The sequence below is a fragment of the Galeopterus variegatus genome, unplaced genomic scaffold (genome assembly GCF_000696425.1).
Source record: "Galeopterus variegatus unplaced genomic scaffold, G_variegatus-3.0.2 Scaffold863, whole genome shotgun sequence".
NCBI classification, from domain to species: domain Eukaryota; kingdom Metazoa; phylum Chordata; class Mammalia; order Dermoptera; family Cynocephalidae; genus Galeopterus; species Galeopterus variegatus.
Window position 1 is genome coordinate 274,730 of NW_007726974.1, and position 22,245 is coordinate 296,974.

Sequence of the window (22,245 nt, forward strand, 5' to 3'; positions counted from 1 at the left end):
ATGAAATAACAAAGATTACAACAGAAATATATGAAATAGGGAATTAAAAAACAGTAGAGAAAATCAACAAAACCAAAACCTGATTATTAAAAACATCAACAAAGTTTGCAAACCTTTATCTAGACTGACCAAGAAAAAAAGAGAGAAGACCAAAATTACTATAGTCAGAAATAAAGCAGGGGCCTGGTACAGCAGTTGCTTCTTCTGTTACTCTGGAGTGAGCTTTGTGGAGAGAGACTCCCTCTTCTTTTTCTGGTCTCCACTGGTGATTCTCCTTGTGTCACAGCAGTCGAGTCACTGGCAGGCCACCTTCACGGAGGCTGTGGCATTGAGCCGCTTTTGCAGCAGACTTGGCTATGGTGGTGGCTGTGGGGGCCACCCACGTGGAGGCAGTGTTTTCTGCGTACTTCTTGCCTGCTTCCAGGTAGAGGGGGCTGCCCAGCATTTGTTTTCTGCCTTATTGATTATAGCCATTCTAACTGGAGTGGAATGATGTCCCATTGTGGTTTTAATTTGCATTTCCCTGATGATTAATGACGTCGAACATTTTTTCATATGTCTGTTGGCCATTTGTATGTCTTTGAGAAATGTCCATTCAGGTCCTTTGCCCATCTTTTAAATTGGGTTATTTGTTGTTTTGCTGTTGAGTTGTTTAAGTGCCTTATATATTCTGGATACTGGCCCCTTATCTGATGTGTAGTTTGTAAACACTGTCTCCTATTCTATTCTGTAGGTTGTCTGTTGCTTTTTAGTTTGATGTAGTTCCATTTATGTATTTTTCCTTTAGTTGCCTGCACCTTTGCAGTCTAGCTCAAAAAAGCACTGCCCACTCCCATTTTGTGTAGCATTTCCGCTATGTTTTCTTCTAGTAGTTTCATGGTTTGAGGTCTTAAGTCTAGATCTTTGATCCATTTTGAGTTGATTTTTGTGTATGGTGAAAGTTAGGGGTCTAGTTTCAGTCTTCTCCATGTGGATATCCAGTTTTCCCGGCACCATTTGTTGAAGAGGCTGTCCTTTCCTCATTGTATATTTTTGGCACCTTTGTCAAAAATCAGTTGGCTGTAAGTGCATGGGTTTATTTCAGGGCTCTCTATTCTATTCCATTGGTCAATTTGTCTGTTTTTATGCCAGTACTGTACTGTTTTGCTTACGATAGCTTTGTAGCATATTTTGAAGTCAGGAAGTATGATGCCTCCAACTTCATTCTTTTTGCTCAAGATTGCTTTTACTATACAGGGTCTTTTGTGGTTCCATACAAGTTTTAAGATCATTTTTTCTATTGCTGTGAAGAATGTCATTGGTATTTCAATAGGGCTTGTTCTGAATGTGTAGATTGCTTTGGGTAATATGGACATTTTGATAATGTTAATTCTGCCAACCCATAAACATGGGATATCTTTCCATTTATTTGTGTCCTCTTCAATTTTTTCACCATTGTTTTATAGTTTTCATCATAGAGGTCTTTCACCTCCTTGGTTAAATTTACTTGTAAATATGTCTTTTTGTTTTTGGTAGCTATTGTGAATGGGATTACTTTCTTGACTTCTTCAGCTATTTTATTATTGGTGTATAGGAAGTCTGTTGATTTTGTGTATTGATTTTATATCTTGCCACTTTACTGAATTCACTTATTAGTTCTAATAATTTTTTGGTGGAGTCTTTAGGGTTTTGTATGTATAGGAGATACAAAGGGATCTGCAAAGGGATAATTTGACTTACTCCCTTCTGATTTGAATGCTCTTCATTGCTTTCTCTTGTCTTATTGCACTGGCTAGAGCTTCCAGTACTGGGATGAATAAGAGTGGGGAAAGTGGACATCCTTATCTTTTTCCACATCTTAGAGGAAAAGTCTCCAATTTTGTCCATTCAGTATGATATTAGCTGTGGGTTTGTCATATATGGCCTTTATTGTGTTGAGGTACATTCCTTCTATACCTAATTTGTTGAGTGTTTTTATAATGAAGTGCTTGTTGGATTTTATCAAATGCTTTTTGAGTCTATTGAAATGATCATATGGTTTTATTCCTACATTCTGCTGATGTAATGTATCATGTTTATAGATTTGCATATGTTGAACCATCCTTACATCCCTGGGATGAAACCCATTTGATCATGATGTATGGTCTTTTTCATGTGCTATTGGGTTCTGGTTGCTAGTATTTTGTTGAGAATCTTCCTGTCTGTGCTCCTTAGGGATATCGCTCTGTAGTTTTCCTTCTTTTTTTTTTTTTTTTTTTTTTGCTTTGCCTTTTTGGTATGAGAGTAATGCTTGCCTCATAGAATGAGATTTGAAGTATTCCCTCCTATTCTATTTTTTGGAAGAGTTTGAGAAGAACTGGTATTAGATCTTCTTTAAATGTTTGGTAGAATTCAGCAGTGAAACCATCTGGTCCTGGGGTTTTCTTTGCTGGGAGACTTACTGCTTCAATCTCGTTACTTGTTATTGGTCTGTTTAGGTTTTCTAGTTCTTCACATATAGTTTGTTCACATACAGTTGTTCATAGTTGTCTCTTATTTTAAAAATCCTTTGTATTTCTCTGGTATCAGTTGTAATGTCTCCCTTTTCATTTCTAATTTTATTTATTTGAGTCTTCTCTCATTTTTTCTTTGTTAGTGTAGCTAAAAGTTTAGCAATTGTGTTTATCTTTTTGAGAAACCAACTCTTTGTTTCATCATTCTTTTAAAATCTAGTCTCTAATTCATTTGTTTTTGCTCTGACTTTTGTTATTTCTCTCCTACTGATTTTGGTTTTGGTCTGTTCTTGTTTATCCAGCTCCTTGAGGTGTAACATTAGGTTGTTTATTTGGAGTCTTTCTTCTTTTTCAATGCAGGCATTTATCACTATAAACTTCCCTCTTAGAACTGCTTTTGCTATATACTATAGGTTATGATATGTTATGTTTTCATTTTCATTTGTCTTCAGGATTTTTAAATTTCCTTTTTGATTTTTTTCTTTGACCCATTTGTTGTTTAGGAGCATATAGTTCAATTTGCATGTATTTATATGTTTTCTAGTGTCCCTTTGTTGTTGATTTTTAGTTTTATTACATTGTGGTCAGAAAAGGTACTTGATATGATATTGATTTTTAAAAATTTATTGAGATTTGTTTTGTGTCTTAACATATGATCTATTCTAGAAAATGTTCCATTTGCTGCTGAGAAGAATATGTATTCTGCAGCTGTTGGATGAAATGTTCTATAAATGTCCATTAGGTCGAGTTGGCCTATAGTGGAGATTAATTCTGATGTTTCCTGGTTAATTTTCTGTCTGGATGATCTGTCCTTTGTTGAAAGTGTAGTATTGAAGTCTCTGACTATTATTGTATTGAAGTCTCTCTCTCCCATTAGGCAATAGTAATTACTTTATATAACTGAGTGCTCCAGAGTTATGTATGTATATATTTAGAATTGTTATATCCTCTTCTTGAATTGATCCCTTTATCATTATATCATTACCTTCCTTATCTTTTTTACTTTCCTTGGCTTGAAGTCTATTCTATCTAATGTAAGTATAGCTACTCCTGCTCTTTTTTGGTTTCCATTTACATTTAATGCCTTTTCCCATCCCTTCACTTTCAGCTGGTGTGTGTCTTTATGTGTTAAGTGAGTTTCTTGTAGGCAGAATATTGTTAGTTCTTGTTTTATAATCCATTCAGCCACTCTGTGTCTTTTAATTGGGGCATTTAATTCATTTACATTTAGGGTTATTGTTGATATATAGGGACTTGTAGCTGCCATTTTCCTTTTTTTTTTTCCTGGTTGTTTTGTGGATCCTTTTTTCTAGTCTTTGTGGTCGAGTGGTTTTCTGTAGCTGTATATTTATATTTCTAGCTATTTATTTTTAGTATATCTCTTATAATTTTTTTGTGTTATAGTTACCATGAGGCTTACAAAAAGTATGTTAAAGGTATAACAAGTTATTTTAAACTAATAACAACTTGACTTTGATATCTAAGCAAAAAAGAACACATCAAAGCTAATTCTACACTTTGGCATCATTCTCCCCACTTTTTGATATTTTGTTGTTCCAAGTTACATTTTTTAATATTGCCTATCTCTTATATGATTGTTGTGTATGTTAGTGTCTTGTAGATTTGTCCTTTAGTCATTATACTAAGTATTTAAGCCATTTATTCACCACCCTTACAACATTGGAGTATTCTGAGTTAGTCTGTGTACTTTACTAATGAGTTATGTACCTTCACATATTTTCTTGCTACTCTTTAGTGTCGTCTTCTTTCAGATTGAAGAGCTCCTAAAGGCATTTCCTGTGAGTCAGGTCTAGTATTGATGAATTCCCTTAGCTTTTGTTTGTCTGGGAAAGACTTTATTTCTTCTTTATATTTGAAGGTTAGTTTTATTGGATACGGAATTCTTGGCTGACAGTCTTTTTCCTTTAGCACTTTAAATATATCATTCCATTCTCTTCTGGCTTATAGGGTTTCTACTGAGAAATACAGTGAGAAATGTATTGGGACTCTGTTGCATGTTGTCTGTTTCTCTTTTTCTGCTTTCAGTATTCTCTCTTCGTCTTTGGTTTTTAGTAATTTGATTGTAATGTGTCTTGGGATGTTCCTCTTTGGATTGAATTTAATTGGCAATCTCTGAGTTTCCTATACCTGGATGCTGTCATCTTTCTCCATACCTAGGAATTTTTCAGTCATTATTTCCTTGAATATGCTTTCTAAGTCTCTTCCTTTTTCTTCTCCTTCACATATGCCCATTTTGCAGAGGTTATTTTGCTTGAAGGAGACCCATTTTTGCTGTATTTCTGTTTCATTTTTTTCTTATTCCTTTTTCTTTTTGCTCATCTGATTGGATAATTTCATGTGTTCTATCTTCAAGCTCACTGATACTTTCCTCTGTTGGATTAAATCCACTTTTGGAGCTTTCTATTGAGTTTTTTAAATTTAGATAATGTAATCTTCATTTCTAGAATTTCTATTTGTTTTTTTTAATTGATTCTATTCCTTTGTCAAGTTTCTCATTTTGCTCCTGATTGTTTTCCAGGTATTGTTTAAGTTTTTTATCTGTATTTTCTTGTGACTTCCTGAACTTCCTTAAGAGGGTTATTCTGAATTCTCTGTCAAACATTTCATAGATTTGCTGTTCTTCTGGGTCCATTCCTGGTGCTTTGTTTCCTTTAGTGGTTACATATTTCTCTGTTCCCAATCTTTGTGTCTTTAAATTGATGCCTGGGCATTTGAGGAGACTGCTATCTCTTCTAGGTCTTATAGGTGTTCTCTGGTTGTGTTAGACCTTTACTGATTAATATCAGAGCTTTGTCTCTGGTCTGTCATTCTGTTTTTCCTTTTTGTGGTGAATTAATAGCTACAAGCACCACTTAGACTCTACACTGAAACTAATGTGCTATCCTGTGGTTAATTCCTGAATTGGGAGAACTTGCTGTGGGGACCAGAACTTGAGCTCTGTGTTTGAACCAAATTGCTGTTTTGCTGCTGATTCTCTGAGGAAGGCATTTTGTGTGGATAGCATTTTATTATTTTTTTTCATTAAATTTTTATTTTGTCAATATACAATGTATATGATTATTATGGCCCATCACCGACACCTCCCTCCCTCCTCCCTCTCTCCCCTCCCCCCCCAAGAATGTCCTTTCCGTTTGCTTGTTGTAACAACTTCAAAAAGGTATAGTTCTGAGGAGGGCATTTTGTGTGGATAGCATTTTAATTGTTGGTGTTAATCACTTCCAGGTTTGGGCAGTGTGGAAATCCTGTGGGGACCAGAACTTGAGTTCTGTGCTTGAACCAAATTGCTGTTTTGCTGCTGATTCTCTGAGGAGGGCATTTTGTGTGGATAGCATTTTAATTGTTGGTGTTAATCACTTCCAGGTTTGGGCAGTGTGGAAATCCTGTGGGGACCAGAACTTGAGTTCTGTGCTTGAACCAAATTGCTGTTTTGCTGCTGATTCTCTGAGGAGGGCATTTTGTGTGGATAGCATTTTAATTGTTGGTGTTAATCACTTCCAGGTTTGGGCAGTGTGGAAATCCTGTGGGGACCAGAACTTGAGTTCTGTGCTTGAACCAAATTGCTGTTTTGCTGCTGATTCTCTGAGGAGGGCATTTTGTGTGGATAGCATTTTAATTGTTGGTGTTAATCACTTCCAGGTTTGGGCAGTGTGGAAATCCTGTGGGGACCAGAACTTGAGTTCTGTGCTTGAACCAAATTGCTGTTTTGCTGCTGATTCTCTGAGGAGGGCATTTTGTGTGGATAGCATTTTAATTGTTGGTGTTAATCACTTCCAGGTTTGGGCAGTGTGGAAATCCTGTGGGGACCAGAACTTGAGTTCTGTGCTTGAACCAAATTGCTGTTTTGCTGCTGATTCTCTGAGGAGGGCATTTTGTGTGGATAGCATTTTAATTGTTGGTGTTAATCACTTCCAGGTTTGGGCAGTGTGGAAATCCTGTGGGGACCAGAACTTGAGTTCTGTGCTTGAACCAAATTGCTGTTTTGCTGCTGATTCTCTGAGGAGGGCATTTTGTGTGGATAGCATTTTAATTGTTGGTGTTAATCACTTCCAGGTTTGGGCAGTGTGGAAATCCTGTGGGGACCAGAACTTGAGTTCTGTGCTTGAACCAAATTGCTGTTTTGCTGCTGATTCTCTGAGGAGGGCATTTTGTGTGGATAGCATTTTAATTGTTGGTGTTAATCACTTCCAGGTTTGGGCAGTGTGGAAATCCTGTGGGGACCAGAACTTGAGTTCTGTGCTTGAACCAAATTGCTGTTTTGCTGCTGATTCTCTGAGGAGGGCATTTTGTGTGGATAGCATTTTAATTGTTGGTGTTAATCACTTCCAGGTTTGGGCAGTGTGGAAATCCTGTGGGGACCAGAACTTGAGTTCTGTGCTTGAACCAAATTGCTGTTTTGCTGCTGATTCTCTGAGGAGGGCATTTTGTGTGGATAGCATTTTAATTGTTGGTGTTAATCACTTCCAGGTTTGGGCAGTGTGGAAATCCTGTGGGGACCAGAACTTGAGTTCTGTGCTTGAACCAAATTGCTGTTTTGCTGCTGATTCTCTGAGGAGGGCATTTTGTGTGGATAGCATTTTAATTGTTGGTGTTAATCACTTCCAGGTTTGGGCAGTGTGGAAATCCTGTGGGGACCAGAACTTGAGTTCTGTGCTTGAACCAAATTGCTGTTTTGCTGCTGATTCTCTGAGGAGGGCATTTTGTGTGGATAGCATTTTAATTGTTGGTGTTAATCACTTCCAGGTTTGGGCAGTGTGGAAATCCTGTGGGGACCAGAACTTGAGTTCTGTGCTTGAACCAAATTGCTGTTTTGCTGCTGATTCTCTGAGGAGGGCATTTTGTGTGGATAGCATTTTAATTGTTGGTGTTAATCACTTCCAGGTTTGGGCAGTGTGGAAATCCTGTGGGGACCAGAACTTGAGTTCTGTGCTTGAACCAAATTGCTGTTTTGCTGCTGATTCTCTGAGGAGGGCATTTTGTGTGGATAGCATTTTAATTGTTGGTGTTAATCACTTCCAGGTTTGGGCAGTGTGGAAATCCTGTGGGGACCAGAACTTGAGTTCTGTGCTTGAACCAAATTGCTGTTTTGCTGCTGATTCTCTGAGGAGGGCATTTTGTGTGGATAGCATTTTAATTGTTGGTGTTAATCACTTCCAGGTTTGGGCAGTGTGGAAATCCTGTGGGGACCAGAACTTGAGTTCTGTGCTTGAACCAAATTGCTGTTTTGCTGCTGATTCTCTGAGGAGGGCATTTTGTGTGGATAGCATTTTAATTGTTGGTGTTAATCACTTCCAGGTTTGGGCAGTGTGGAAATCCTGTGGGGACCAGAACTTGAGTTCTGTGCTTGAACCAAATTGCTGTTTTGCTGCTGATTCTCTGAGGAGGGCATTTTGTGTGGATAGCATTTTAATTGTTGGTGTTAATCACTTCCAGGTTTGGGCAGTGTGGAAATCCTGTGGGGACCAGAACTTGAGTTCTGTGCTTGAACCAAATTGCTGTTTTGCTGCTGATTCTCTGAGGAGGGCATTTTGTGTGGATAGCATTTTAATTGTTGGTGTTAATCACTTCCAGGTTTGGGCAGTGTGGAAATCCTGTGGGGACCAGAACTTGAGTTCTGTGCTTGAACCAAATTGCTGTTTTGCTGCTGATTCTCTGAGGAGGGCATTTTGTGTGGATAGCATTTTAATTGTTGGTGTTAATCACTTCCAGGTTTGGGCAGTGTGGAAATCCTGTGGGGACCAGAACTTGAGTTCTGTGCTTGAACCAAATTGCTGTTTTGCTGCTGATTCTCTGAGGAGGGCATTTTGTGTGGATAGCATTTTAATTGTTGGTGTTAATCACTTCCAGGTTTGGGCAGTATGGAAATTCTGGTGCAGGACAGAGTCTTTCCTGTAAATTCTGCCCCCTGCCGTTCTATTACCTCAACCTCTTTCCACTGAGATCAGATGCCCATGCTGCACTCAATGTCTCCCTAGTGGGTAAGCCTTTCTCCTGCACTCCAACCACTTCCCTTGGGGCAGGCCCTGTATGTATCCCTCACAGTAACTTACCAGCCTCTGGGCAGCTCCATTCTCCAGACAAATGAGGGTACTCACTCCTATGCAGGCCCAGGGGAATCCTACCAGTGGTCTCTATGCCCTGTGGGCTGGTATGATGCACTCCAAAGCCTTCCTCTTCCCTGCAGACTCCAGCAGATTCACGCAAAGGGTACCACTGTGGCTTTCTCAGGCTCTGATCCATGTGCTGCAGCCACTCTGTGCCCCATACCAGGCTGGCTCAGAAGCAGCCATGACTCAGAACAATCAGCACCATCTCTACACCCTCTCACCATGATCTCTTGCACTTTCATGAGCTCTGTGTGTCTCTCCTCCTCTTCCCCCAGCTCAAGAGGTCCCGGGTTGACAGTCTTTGCTTTTTAATCGTTGTAAATTGGTTACTTGTGGGGAGGAGTGATGTTGGGAATCATCTATTCTGCCATCTTGAAGACATCACTCCTGATTGGGTTGTTTTTCTTTGATTGATATTTGAATGTTGAATCAACATTAATTTCTGGGTAAAACCTCACTTAATCAAATGTTATGTTTTTATGTATTGATGGATTAGATTTACTAATACTTTTCTGAGTATTTTTGTGTCTTTGTTCATAAGGGATATTGGTCTGTAGGGTTTTTTTCTAATGTCCTTGTCTGGTTTTGGTCCTTGTTTTGTATAGAATTGATATTACTTCTTGCTTAAATATTTGGTAGAATTTGTCAGCAAAGCCTTCTGAGGCCCAAGTTTTCTTTGTTGTAAGATTTTAAACTATAAAATCAAGTTCGTTAATGGACTACTCAGGTTATTTTTTCTTGACTGAGTTTTGGTATTTTTATATTTCAAAGATTTGTTTATTTCATCTAAGTTGTCATATTTGTGGGCACAAAGTTGTTCATAATATTTTCTTATCCTTTAAATGTCTGTAAGATCTGTGGTGATATCTCCTCTTTCATTGCTGATACTGGTAATTTGTGTCATACCTTTTTTCTTCCTCACTCTGGCTAGAGGTTTATAGATATTATTGATATTTTCAAAGAATCAGATTTTGATTTTATTGATTTTTACCTATATTTTTCTTAAAGGTCCCACCTTTCAAATACTGCAATCAGATTTCCCACCCTCTTAGCACCGTCACAATGAGGATCCAGTCACCAACACATAAGCTTTTGGGGGGCACATAAGCTTTTGGGGGGCACATTAAACTCATAGCAGTCTTCTTTAATTTCTCTTAGCTGTGTGTTGAGTTGCACATATTTTATTAAATTTATCTGTATTTACTGATGCTATTATGAATGGTATTATCTTTTAGATGTTATTTTCCACTTGTTCAATGTTAGTACTTATAATTGTTGTCCTATAATTTCATTAAATCTATTTGTTAGTTCTAGAGACTTTTCTCTAAATTCCTTAGGACTTTCTAACACAAAGCGATCCTGTCATCTCTAACTAAAAGCTTTCTTACTTCTTCCTTCTAACCTGTATGCTTTTGGTTTCTTTTTCTTGCCTTATTGTATTGGCTAGGCCTTCCAGTATAATGTTGAATAGAAGTGGCAAGAGGAGACTTGCCTTGTTCCTGATCTTAAGGGGAAAAGTTCAACTTTTCATCATTCAGAATGATGATAACCGTAGGATTTTTAGAAACACCTTTTATAATGGTGAGGAAGTTTCTTATTCTTCCTGGTTTTCTGTTTTTATGCTGAATGGGTGTTGGATTTTGTCAGATATTTCTTCAGTATTTATTGAGTTTATTATATTTTTTCTTTATACTATTTTATCATATGAATTATATTAATTTCAAGTGTTAAACCTTGCATTCTTGAGATAAACTCTACTTGCTAATGATATATTGTTCTTTTTGATGAATTCTGTTTGCTAATTTTTTGTTAAAGAAATATGTTTTCTTGGGCTATAATTTTGTGTGTGTGTGTGATGTCTTTTTGCTTTGGCTATCAGTGTAACACTGGCCTCATAAGATGACTGTGAATTGATTTCCCCTCTTCTGTTTTCTAACAGAATTTGTGTAAGAATTTTGTTATTTCTTTCTTAAACATTTGGAAGAATTCACTAGTACAAGCATTTGGATCTGAGTTTTCTTTGAGGGAAAGGTTATTAATTTTAATCTCAGTTTCTTTCTAAAAAGCTTATTTAATTTTCTTTTTTTTTTTCTTGTGTCATTTTGGTAATTTGTTCTTTTGAGGAATTTACATTTATTAAGAGTCACAAATTTATTGTTGTAATATTTTTTACAATATTCTTTTAATCTCCTTTAATGTCAGCAGGATCTATAGCAACTTTTCTTCTTTCATTCCTGTTATTGGTAATTTGTACTTTATTTATTTTTTGATTGTTTTAGCCAGAGGTTTAACATTTTTATTGATCTTTTCAAAGAAAAGCTTTTCAAAGCCTTTAGTTTAATTTTTAAAATTATTATTCTATTTCCTATTTCATTGATTTCTGCTCTTATCTCAATTTTATTCTACTCACTTTGAGGATAATTTGTTCTTCTTCTTTTACTTCTTAATGTGTAAGCTTTGATCATTAATTTTAACCTTTCTTCTTTTCCAAAATAAGCAGTTAAAGCTATGAATTTCTCTCCAAGCACTAGTTTAGCTGCATCCCACAAATTTTGATATGTTGTATTTTCTTTATCACTCATTTCAAAATGTTTTCTAATTTCCCTTGTGACTTATTATTTAACCTATTTGTTAAGTGGAAGTATGTCATTTAATTTCTGTATATTTTGGTTTTTCCAGATATCTTTTTGTTATTGCTTCCTCATTTAATCTGTAGTAGCCGGAGAAGATATTTTTTATCATTTTAAATTTGAGACCCTGTTCGTGGGCCAGCAAGCATATGCTCTATTTTGGTGAATGTTACATGTACTGCTGAAAAAAATGTGTATTCTGCCGTTGGAGGGTGTGGAGTTCTATACATGTCAGTTAGGTCAATTTGGTTGTTAGATAAAGGAGACTTGAAGATTCACATCTTCTAAATCCATGCTCATTTTGTCTACTTCTATCAATTATGTTGTAGTATTGAAACCTCTGACTATAATTGTAGATTTGTCTCTCTTTCCTTTCATTTCTGTTTTTGCTTCATGTACTTTCAGGCTCTGTCATGAGGTGCGTACACATTCAGGAATTTGTGTCATCTTGATGACTTGACTGTTTTGACATTATGAAATTTCCCTCTTTATTTCTGTCCAAAAGTCTGCTTTCTGAAGTTAATTTGGCCACTCCAGCTTTCTTGTGATTTCCGTTTGCCTGGTGTTTCTTTTTCCAGTCTTTTTCTTTTAACCCATCTGCATCTTTATATTTTTTTTAATTACTTTTATTTTTCATTGTAACTTAGTTGATTGTACGTATCTGCGGGGTACAGAGTTGAATATCCATTCCTGTGTGTATTTGAAGTGTGTTTCTTGTAGAAAACATATGGTTAGTTTTATACGAAAAGGGGTTTTATTATAATTAGCATATAATGAATCTTGCTTTCTTTATTCAGCCTGATAAAGTCTCTGACTTTTAATTGGAGTGTTGAGACCATTTTAATTTAATGTAATTATTGATATGGTTGGATTTAAATCTACCATTTTGGCATTTGTTTTGTCTCATCTATTTTTCGTTCTTTTTTTCTGCTGTCTTTTATATTATTTTCCATATTCAATTTTCTTTCCTCTATTAGCTTGTAAGCTACACAGCTCTCTTTTCTTAGTGGCTGCTCTAGGGTTTACATTATGCATCTTTAACTTATTGCAGTCTTCCTCCAAATAATATACCATTTCAGCTAAAGCACAAGCACCTGCAATAGTGCACTTCCATGGTCACCCACCCTTTGTGCTGTGTTCAGTTTTACTTTTACATGTGATACGACCCTACAATTTTTTCTTGCTTTGTACAGTCAGTTTATCTTTAAATGAACTTTAAAATGAGAAAACCTACATCTTTTATATTTACTTACATATTTATCTTTTCTAGCCCTCTTCATTCCTTTGTCTGAATCTGAGTTTCCATTTGGTGTCATTTTCTTCCCACTTGAAAAACTTCCTTTAACATCTCATAGTGCAGGTCAGCTAACAACAAATTCTCTCAGGTTTCAGTTGTCCGAAAATATCTTTCTCACCTTTATTTTGGAAGGGCATTTTTGCGGGCTATGTAATTCTAGGTTTCCATCATTCAGCCATGTAAAGATGCTGTTCCTTTGTCTTCTGGCCACATCCTTTCTCAGGGTCCCAGCAGCCAAATCCCAGAGCCAGCGCTGCCAGAGATGGCCGTGGGCAGGCACCTGGCCTCACAGAACCTCAGCACCCTTGACATTAGAGGAGACCAGAAGTAGAGCCCACAGCACAGGGGTGTGGTGACCCCAGGGCGACTACTGGGCAGAGTGCTCACTGAGTGGCATGTTGGCTTTTTGTTGTCAGCGAGGGTAGTGGCTGCTGCTGGTATTGCCTGGGTCTCTGCCTTAGAGACGTGCTCTAAGAAAAGGGGCCTTTTATAGGACACAGCTGTTCCAAGGCCCTCTGGTTCTAAATGGCCTTTGATATTCCTCATCACAGTCCTCCACAGCCACACAGCCCCCACTGCATTCTCCATCAGTCCCTGTCTCTTCCAGTGCTGGTCGGCCTAGGGCAAGGACGCCAGAGGTTCTCAGCCACTGGTGACCTACTTAAGGGATCCCCACCCAAGCCACCATGGAGACAATCTGAAATGGGTCTTGGGTAGAAACTTGACCCCAAAATGTTGGATCTCTGCAGACTGTCTGGATTTAATTCAAGCCCACCTGACTGTGGGGTTTTGGATTTTGCCAGGTCGTGTTCTGACATCCGCACAGACTGCGTGCTGTGTGCATTGTTGGGCACGTCCAGGTTTCTTCATCCATCCCACAGCCTAGTGAGAGGTTCCTGGGTAGTTCAGGAGAAGGTCCCCAATAGGGTCTAGGGACCTGGCATTGCTTGGGCTTTGAGGAGCATCTCTGTGGGCTCAGGGAGCAGCTGCTGAGTAACTGGGGTAACCAGAACTGGGGTAAAAAGCTCACTGGCACAGCCTTAGGTGGGCAAGTGGGCACCCCCTCAGGACCTGCTCTGAGATAACGTTCTTCCTTCCCCACTCTTACCTCCCACCCCCTCCATCCCTCCATCCCTGACACTTTTCCCTCCCCTGGCCTCCCCGTGGCCCTCACCCCCACAGTGCCTCCACCCTGGAAGGTTTCCTGAGTCAGTATTTCCTGCCCAGGCACAGGCTCCTAGTCACCAGGACCTGGCAGTTGGAAACAGCCCCCTTCATTTTTTAGGAACGATTAGTCACCTTTAGTTTCTTGATGAATACCATCATATCTTGGAATTTCTAATTTTCGATTCTTTTAGAAAATAAAAAAAACAATTTATTAATTTACAGTAAGAAAAAGAACCTCCAAGGAATCCAGAAAATGAAGCCCACTGGCCACAAAGGAAGCGATTGTCCTGCCCTGGTGGGTGGCTAGGGAAGCAGGTGGCCTGGGCAAGGGGCTGGCAAGGAGGCTGGGGTGGTGTCCTGCATTCTCCCTCTCTCAGGAAAGGAGCTGGCTAAAGTCCCACCTCGTTTGTCTTTGGCCAAGCTCCTCTTAAGCAGCTTCCTTCCTAAATGTGGACTTTTCTGGGGCCTCATTATTTTGAGATTGATTTTCCACCTTTGCAAAAACCGCTTGGATCACTCTTCACCAAGTCAAACCTCGGAAGCCACCTGCCTGCAGTGGTGATCGCACTGGTCCTCCTGGCAGGGTCCCTCTAAGCTGTGGGCAGTGAGTGCCCAACCTCAGTCCAGCAGGCGCATGCGTGGAGGAGGTGGGGCGAGGGGAGGCAGTGGTGGACCTGGGGTCATGTGCCTGTGTGAGCCGGGTGGGGCCTTTTTTGCAGAGTGAGATTCTGCCCCATGAGGATCCTCTCTTTACAGGAGGGAAGAGCACCTGTGCAAAGTCACACAGCCTGTTGGTGGGCACACCGGCACTTAAGCTGAGGCTGCTCACCCAGAGGTCTTCCTACTGATCTGGGAACATAGAAGAGAGAAAGCAAGGACCTAGACTGGGAATTGAGAAGGCCTTAAAGTCTTTCAGTCTCCGGAATGGCCCCTGTGGCCTTGCTGACCCTCATCATCAGCCTCTCCCAGTCAGTTCTGGGTCAGGGCTCACAGCCCCCAGCAGCTCAAGGGTGCTTTTGGCTTCCTGAACTTAGTGGATCACCAGGGAGGACTGTCCACCACCCCTTGGTATCTGTCGTCCAGGAAGAATGTTCAGATGCCGGCAAATAAATGGGTACATGCCAGGCTCTAGCTCCACGGTCAGCGACCCAGAAGTAGGAGAGGAATAAAAAGGAGCTTTGGAGGAGCCCAAACAGGCTCCACAAAAATCCCCACCCCCTTCTCACAGCCTCACTCTGAGCCTGTTCGCTTTGAACGCAGCTCTACCAAGTTTATTTATCTGGTGTTGCCATTAGAAACGGCCTTCTCTAGGTGGCCTTCAGCTGGCCCACTCTGCCCAGCATGGTCCTCAGCTCCGCAGGTCTGTCTGCTCTCTCAGTCCTTGCAGCCTGGATGGTCAGGGCTCAGGGACTGGCTCCAGTGACCCAGACTAGCAGGGAGTAGGTAGCTATATTAAGCTGGCTTCAGGTATGCACGGCCCTCTGCACACATGACTGTCAAGGGACAAGAGTTTCCATCTGCCCTACAGGCCCCAGAAAGGTGTTTTATTTGGGTGCTGTCCTTGGTGACCCGGCAGTCATAGAATGGGAACAGGGGAGGCAGTCCCCACTCTGTGCAGCTTGTTTGAGTGGACAGGGCAAAGTCGGCTCTGGCATCAGACAAGCTAGCTAAGGATATCTCGGGCAGAATTGCTAGAGATAGTTTCTTTGCTACTTTATGCTTTATTTTTCTCTACAGAGCTTTTTGGTTTATCTGCATTGAACATGGATCAATTTTACAGCCAGGTAATAATGGCCGATGCTTGTAGCTCCTTCGCTGTAGGCCCAGCAGGGTGCTAAGCACTTTATAGGCGATGACCCATTTACAGATGAAAAGTTGAAGGTTACCATGTTAAGGAACTGTGCAAGGTCAAGGGGACAGACAGAGCTAAGTGGGACTTCCAGGTCTGCTTGAGACATGAAAGGGGAGACCATCTTTTACCTGGGCCACTAAACTAAGGCGCCCCTTCATCCCCTTGTTCATTCGAGACAAATCTGCCTGTATGGAGTATGAGATTCTGCCTCCTCTGTGCCCTCCTCACAGAGCTCAGCCAACCCAGGCTGTCAGTAACTGTTAAGAAGCCTCCTGGAGGCCCAGTGACCATGCTGCCACCAGAAGAGGCAGGAGGGAGCCCGGAGAAGGCTTGCGGGGTGGGATGGAGATTCTCTACAAGAACTGCACAGCTGAGGCCTGGCCCGGGGGGTGGCGAATCACAGGACCACAGGTTGTGATCCATTCACTTTTGACTCCTTTATTAGCTCAAGCGGCAAGGGCGGCACAAAGGAAAACCCGAAACCTGGACCCTTCTCCTAACCCAAAGCACCTAATCCTCCTTACTGCTCACACCCGCACACCACCCTACAGTGTACAAAGCACCTTCCCAGTCCGTTCTCTCTCTGGTCACCCATTCATTCAGCGGGTTCCTATTTAGCACCTCCTGCACACATGATCTGGGATGTGGAGATGCGGCCCCTGCCCCTTCAGGGTCCCACGGCTCCTGGTGACGGAACCCCTATCCCCAACTCAGTTTGCCCTCCAGCATTGACACCTAGAAGCAGCTGCTTGTGGAAAACTCTTCCATGTGATTACGTGAACTTCTAATGATTTCCAAGGATAAGAAGCTCTGGCTGTCTTCAGGCCAGGAAACCGTAAACTAGTAGTTTCCAGTGACCCGCTTCAACAGTGCTGGCACCATCTGAGACAGATCAGGGGTTCTCATGTGTGGGTAGCCAGAAGCTCGCTTTAAAATTGAGCCCCACTTGCTTTGGCCTTGAGATAGATGTTTGCCTTGTGTCAAATGAAACACTCACATAGGTGGGTGGCTTCACTGTCTATTAAAGGATACTTGTCACTGGTCAGGGATCACTGACCCCACAACTGTCAGCCGAGTGACCAGCTCCAGTGGTGCCTGGTGACCAGCTGGGAGAGGTGTGGGTTCAGTGTCTGTCTAGCCCATCTGTAGGGTCAGTGGTCTCACAGAGCTGCACTCAGAGTTGGGCCAAGGGCAGCATCTCCCCACGTACCAATGAGGGCAGAAAGAAGCCCTCCTGCCACGGCCCAAACAGTTGGTGCCATGGGGTGGTCATGGCCCATGACCAGATGGGAGCTGGGGCAGCCGCTAACATGTAACCACATCATAGAGACAGGAAAGGTGTATGAGCTAGTAGGTGAAAAAGCAAAACAAAAAATTGAATTTGTATTATGTGGACAAATGCTAGACTTCAAAGTGGAAAAAAGGAAATAGTTTGATTTCCTGAAATGTCAGGATAACGGGAGAACTTTTTCCTTTTATTTGGTTTCCCGGAGGCAGCACTGAAGAGGGCACCCTGGGAGCCAGGATGCCTGGCCACCACACCTGAAGCTGTGGGGGGCAAATATGGAGCAGTGTGTGGCCAGAACCTAGTCTTATCGGATGTTAAAGCTGGTGGGACCTTAGGTAGCATATAACGCAGTGGTTCTTGCTCTGACTACAGCGTAAAATCTCCTGGAGAAACTTTTTAAAAATATCGATGCCTTTCCCATCCCCGAGTCGGCAGTCGCCTCGACCAGGAGGCCAAACCTATGGGCAAGAGTTTCTGTTGAATGACTGAGCAGGCCGGCGGGCAGGCGGATGGATGGGTTGGAGAGGCCTGCAGTGGAGGCTGGTGCAGAGCTAGGGCAGGCCCCAGGGGAGGCGCACTGTTGTCTATAAACCAACCAACCTGGGAGGCGCCCACCGTGCTGAGATGTAGGTGGGTTCCTGGTCTCAACCCCAGCAGATCAGAGGAAGGGGAAGGAGCCTAAGTGCTTCTGCTCTCGGGCCCTCCTCTGCCCATTAAACAGGGGCTCGGGTGGGCAACAGAGAAGAGGGGAGTGGGCTGCTATGGGCAGCCTCATGAGCCCAGCTGGCACAAGGTTCGTCCCTCTGCACCTGCCTCAGGTTGGGCTGGGGAGCAGCCCTGTCAAAGTCCTGGCCCAACAGCCTCCTCTCTACCTTGGGGCGAGACGCAAACCTGGACAGGGAGGGCAACTGAGTCTGGATGGCCTGGAAAGGGTCAGCTCTCTGCAGTGTTGGGACCAGGGCAAGCACCCTTGTTCCTTCAGGGAGACCCCATGGAAACCTCACTTGGGGTGGAGGCCGGAGGTGGGCTGGGCGCTCTGCCGGCTGGAGGGGGCTGTGGGTGGCAGGTTGTCTTTAGTATCACAGCAGATGCCATAATTGGAGCACACGCCTCTATTTTTATGCTCCATCTCTGTGCCTGTGCTTGTTTCCCTGGAGGTGGGCCCGGCTGCCCAGAGCCGTTCGTCATCCTGAGGACAGAAGAGGACAGTACACAGCTCTGGGTCACAGCCTTCTGCTGAGGAGGGAGCTCCGGGCTCCGTGGCGTCCTAACCTTCACTCACATGCCCCTATTTATCACCCTTTGCGTGGGCTCATGGCTCTGACCATGTGCTGTGGCTCCCTGCACTGACAGGGAAGGAGGCGAGTTTCTTTGTCCTGCAAGATTTATGCTCCTCGGTCTCTCTAGCCAGCCCAGGGGTCCTGGGGAGCGTTTTTACCTGGGAAGATATGAGATTCAGCTGCCGTAGGTACCTGCCTTCAGATTTGTATTTGTAGGATGAAGTTTCTGCCCCTGAAGTGGTGGAATGGAAGCCAAGCCTGGCTTTTATGTGTCAGACCCAGGAGCCCCATCGCCTAGCCCCCACCTTGGCCTTGCTAATAGTCGTCCCTGGTGAGGGTGCGACCCCTGCACCCCTCTCCAGGAGCAGTTGTTGGAGAGCCTGGATGTGGTCTCACCAGGTTCCCTGGATGCCCTGGGTGCACCCTGAGCTCATCAGCAGGAAAGGAGGGGAGATGGGCCCACGGAGAGGCCCGTAGGATCGATCCGACGCCAGCGCTCTGGCTTATGTTTCCCATCTACTTGCCAGGGTTTTGCAATCTATTATTTATCATTATCTGATTTTCCATCAGATTAGGTCCTGACATGCCTTCCAGTGTCCTCAGGGTCAATCTTCTCAGAGCCTTGGTCGCCTACCTCTTTGAGGAGAGAGGTGTCATTCATCAGAATTCCCAAAGGTTTTTGGTTTTTTGTTTTCCTTTATTTTTTTTTATCACCAGTTCCTTTTTTTGCAGAACTTCTTGCAGGACTAGTGTCCCCAGGACCCACTCTGGAGAAGGCAGACCTGTTATTCTTCTGGCTCCACAGTCAGGCAGGACTGGCAGTGCCTCAGTGGGGGCCATGCCTGTCCCCAGGAGTCCTCAGTGACTCCCTGTCCCATCTGACCCAGGCCTCCCGCCCTGCACTCTCTCAGCTTCTCTTTCTTACTTGCTGCTTAAAGTGCACTCAGGCTCCATGCACTGGCCCATGCCACCTCTGTCCCCGTGCTCCTGCTCTTTCCTGTCCCTGGAGTAGCACCCTCCTCCCATGCCACCACCACCACTTCACATGCTGCAGTGCACAGCTGTAATGCTGCCACCTCCTCCCAAAAGTCCTCTAAGGGCACACGCCCAGCGTGACATCACCTCCCCTGACTCCCACCCCCTGGCTCCTGTCTGAGCACCTCCTCTGTCAATGGTCTCGTGCTCCCTGTTCTCTTGGAAGCTCCCAGAAAACCTCAGGCTCCCTCTCCCCATTGCTTGAGTGGGGCAGAGGGTTGACAGCTGTAGCCTGGGGTGAGGTGGGTCCTCTTCTGTGGCAGGGGACCAGAGAACCAGTGCCACTCCCCAGGCAGGGCTCGCCTCCCCGCCTCCCCGCTCTGGGACAGGTTGGAGGACACCAGCAGGCACTGCTTTCTCTAGTCCCACAGTCCCCGGCCTAGCGAGCTGCTGTGGTTTCTCAGCCTCCAGGGCCATGGGGTGGCACCAGGCTCTCTGTAAAGATCACGGCACCATTCCCAGCTCCACTGCTTAGGAGGCTTAGGGTCTCGGACAGACTCCTCTCCACGCCACCTGTTCCTCTTTTGGGGTGGTACTTGCGGAATCCTTTGTAGTCATGGAGGTGACCCATCATGTGCAAGTGGGGAGGAGGCAGCCACTGAGAAACTGGGCTGTTCATTCTCAGACATGCTTAAGTCCCTTGACATCCTGCTGGATTCCCACCTCAAGGCACGTTCTGTCTGTTATCAGCATCCGGCTGATTGGGTTCTGTGATCAAGCCCAGGCAGCTTAACAAACCTCCTGAAATCTAAATAAAAGTCACCAAAGCTGAGGTAATTGAGTGTTCAAGGAACTAACAACGCAGATTGGAAATGGCTGTTTTCTGGCGGGGGGTGCAACGCCCCCCGCAGTTCTCACTTGAAACCGACACCTGCTGTGCTCGCTTCTCCTCAGAGGCCCTGTGGTGGGCGTCTCTTTGCAAAGCAGACTGTGAAAAATAGGATGTGTGCCCTGCTCAGCGTCCACTGCACCGGAATGCAATGAACGCACTGCCCGGGGGTCTGGAGCCCTGTGATGGGAGCCCCAGACGGGCGTGGCCGCTCAGGGGACGAGGCCTCCACCCATGCTGTGGTCAGGTGGGGGTGCTGTGGTGGGAGGGTTCAGGGCAAGGCTCCCCCATGGCCATGCCGGGCCTCTGGGCATGCAGAGATAAGCAAGTTATTCCCTTTGTCCTCGAGGAAGCCACCATGTTTTTTAAAAAGTATTTGGACACCACAGATGTTCCTCTAGTTGGCCAGAGGCTGGTAAAGGCCCAAGGGACGAAGCCTGAGGGCTCAGAGCACTGCTCAGTTGAAGTGACCCATTCTGGGCCTCAGGCAGAGGAAAGGAGAAAAGAAATCCCGCCATGGCTTGCGGCATGGCACAGAAGTAGGAAAGCGCCTGAGTGAGGCCGAGGCCACAGGGTCTCCATGTGTGGCACCCCCAGGACAGGCTGAAGATCCAAGGAAGAGACAGGACACAGGGCTGCTGGTGGCACTGCACCAGGCCTTGCTGGGCACAGGTGGGTGGGGGTTCCTGCCTTCTTGGCACCCAAGGCTGGATGAGCTGTCTGAATGTCCCTCTCTGCCCAGGATCCTGCTGGGGCTCCCAGGGTCCTCCTTGGGCCCCTGCTCTTGCCGCCCTCCCCAGTCTCCACTGGCCTGTCCCCTTCCACTGCAGTCCTGTCCCTCTGCCAGAACCTATCTCAACAGAAGCTTCTCCCAAACTCGTCCAGCCCAGTGCCGGGTGTGGGCACAGTGTGAGCACGAGCACTGGCCTCCCTTCCCAGCCTCTGCTGCTCCTGTCCTCCAGCCACAGCATGTGAGGGGAGGGGTCCCCACAGAGGAGCTTGAGGGCAGGTGAGGGCGAAGCCAAGCTCCCCCCAGAGTAACAAGCAAGAGGCAGTGCCAAACGGGGTGGTCTCGGGGCCTCTGGCTCCACATCGCCATGTGTCGCCTCCTTCCCCAATCCAGAACCAGCCTGAGTACCTTTTTGGTTTCAAAATGCTGCCCCCTGATACGGCTTCTCCACTGAGAAACTTTATCCATTTTCCTCCAAAGATGGAAAAAAGCTCTATATCTAAAAATAGCTCACCTGGCTCCCCTGCACATGCTGTCACCACGGCAACCTGCTCCTTCCTAGGAGCCTCCTGATAAAAGAGGGTCCCAGCCCGGGTGGGGGTGCCTGGTGGGCTCCTCAGTCAGACCTGGCCTTGAGAAGAGGCTTGGGTGGGGAGCAGGAGGTGGGGGGGCATCATAAACAAACAGGGGCTCCCTCTGTTTCTGAGACCCTATGAATTGAAGTAAACTCAAGATGGTTACCTGCAAAAGTGACCTGTGTCAGTGAAAGGCGACAGTTAGTGGAGGTCTGGGGGCCAGGGCCCTGGCATGTATGAAGTCCCAGCGCTGCAATGCCACACTTTGGGTACTTTGCATCCTTCCCAGAGGAGGTGTTAATGTTCCCAGTATAAGGACTGGCACACTTAACCAAAGCCACGCAGAGTCAGAAGCAGGACTGGCGGGCCCTGCCCCAGGCTGCCACCTCCCTGCAGAGGGCCCAGCCAGGAAGGCATATGTGCCAGGCTTTACAGATGGACAAAGGGACTTGGGCTGTCTCTGTGCCCAGGAAACAGTCTCAACGATCAACTAGAGGGCATCCAGGGACCACTCCTCAGGGCAGGAAATCAAACCAAAATGATCAGCCATGGAGTGAGACCGTGGCAGTGTGGTAGCCAAATAATGGCTCCCAAAGACTTCAATGTCCTAATTCCCAGAACCTGTGGATATGTCACCTTATATGGCAAAAGGGACTTTGCAGCCATGATTAAATTAAGGATCTTTAGACGGAAGGATTATCCTGGATTATCCAGGTAGATATATTATCCAATGTAATCACAAAGGTCCTCATAAGAGGGAGATAGGAGGGCTAGAGTCAGAGAGAGAGATTAGAAGATGCTACTGTGGGGGCCGGCCCGGTGGCACACTGGATAGTGCGCCGCTTGGGAAGCGCGGCGGCGCTCCCGCCCGAGGGTTCGGATCCCACATACAGACCGGTTCCCGCTCACTGGCTGAGCGAGGCGCGGGAGCGGCACCGAGGGTTGCGATCCCATTGCCGGTCCCCG

The 22,245-nt window shown here is 44.6% G+C and overlaps 2 protein-coding genes across 6 annotated transcripts in view; one reads left to right on the top strand and one right to left on the bottom strand.

The window, feature by feature from the left end:
* The window catches only part of LOC103590709 (opioid growth factor receptor-like), a 51,990-nt gene extending 32,274 nt beyond the window's left edge, over positions 1-19,716 (bottom strand). Inside the window, exons 1-3 of the mRNA XM_008573015.1 lie at positions 19,573-19,716; positions 17,835-18,019; positions 17,640-17,721 (exon numbers count right to left, since the gene is read on the bottom strand). Of these exons, the coding sequence (XP_008571237.1) occupies positions 17,640-17,721; positions 17,835-18,019; positions 19,573-19,716 (411 nt within the window). The remainder of the gene's footprint in view (positions 1-17,639; positions 17,722-17,834; positions 18,020-19,572) is intronic.
* The window catches only part of OSBP2 (oxysterol binding protein 2), a 192,323-nt gene that overhangs the window by 113,614 nt on the left and 56,464 nt on the right, over positions 1-22,245 (top strand). The window lies entirely within an intron of this gene.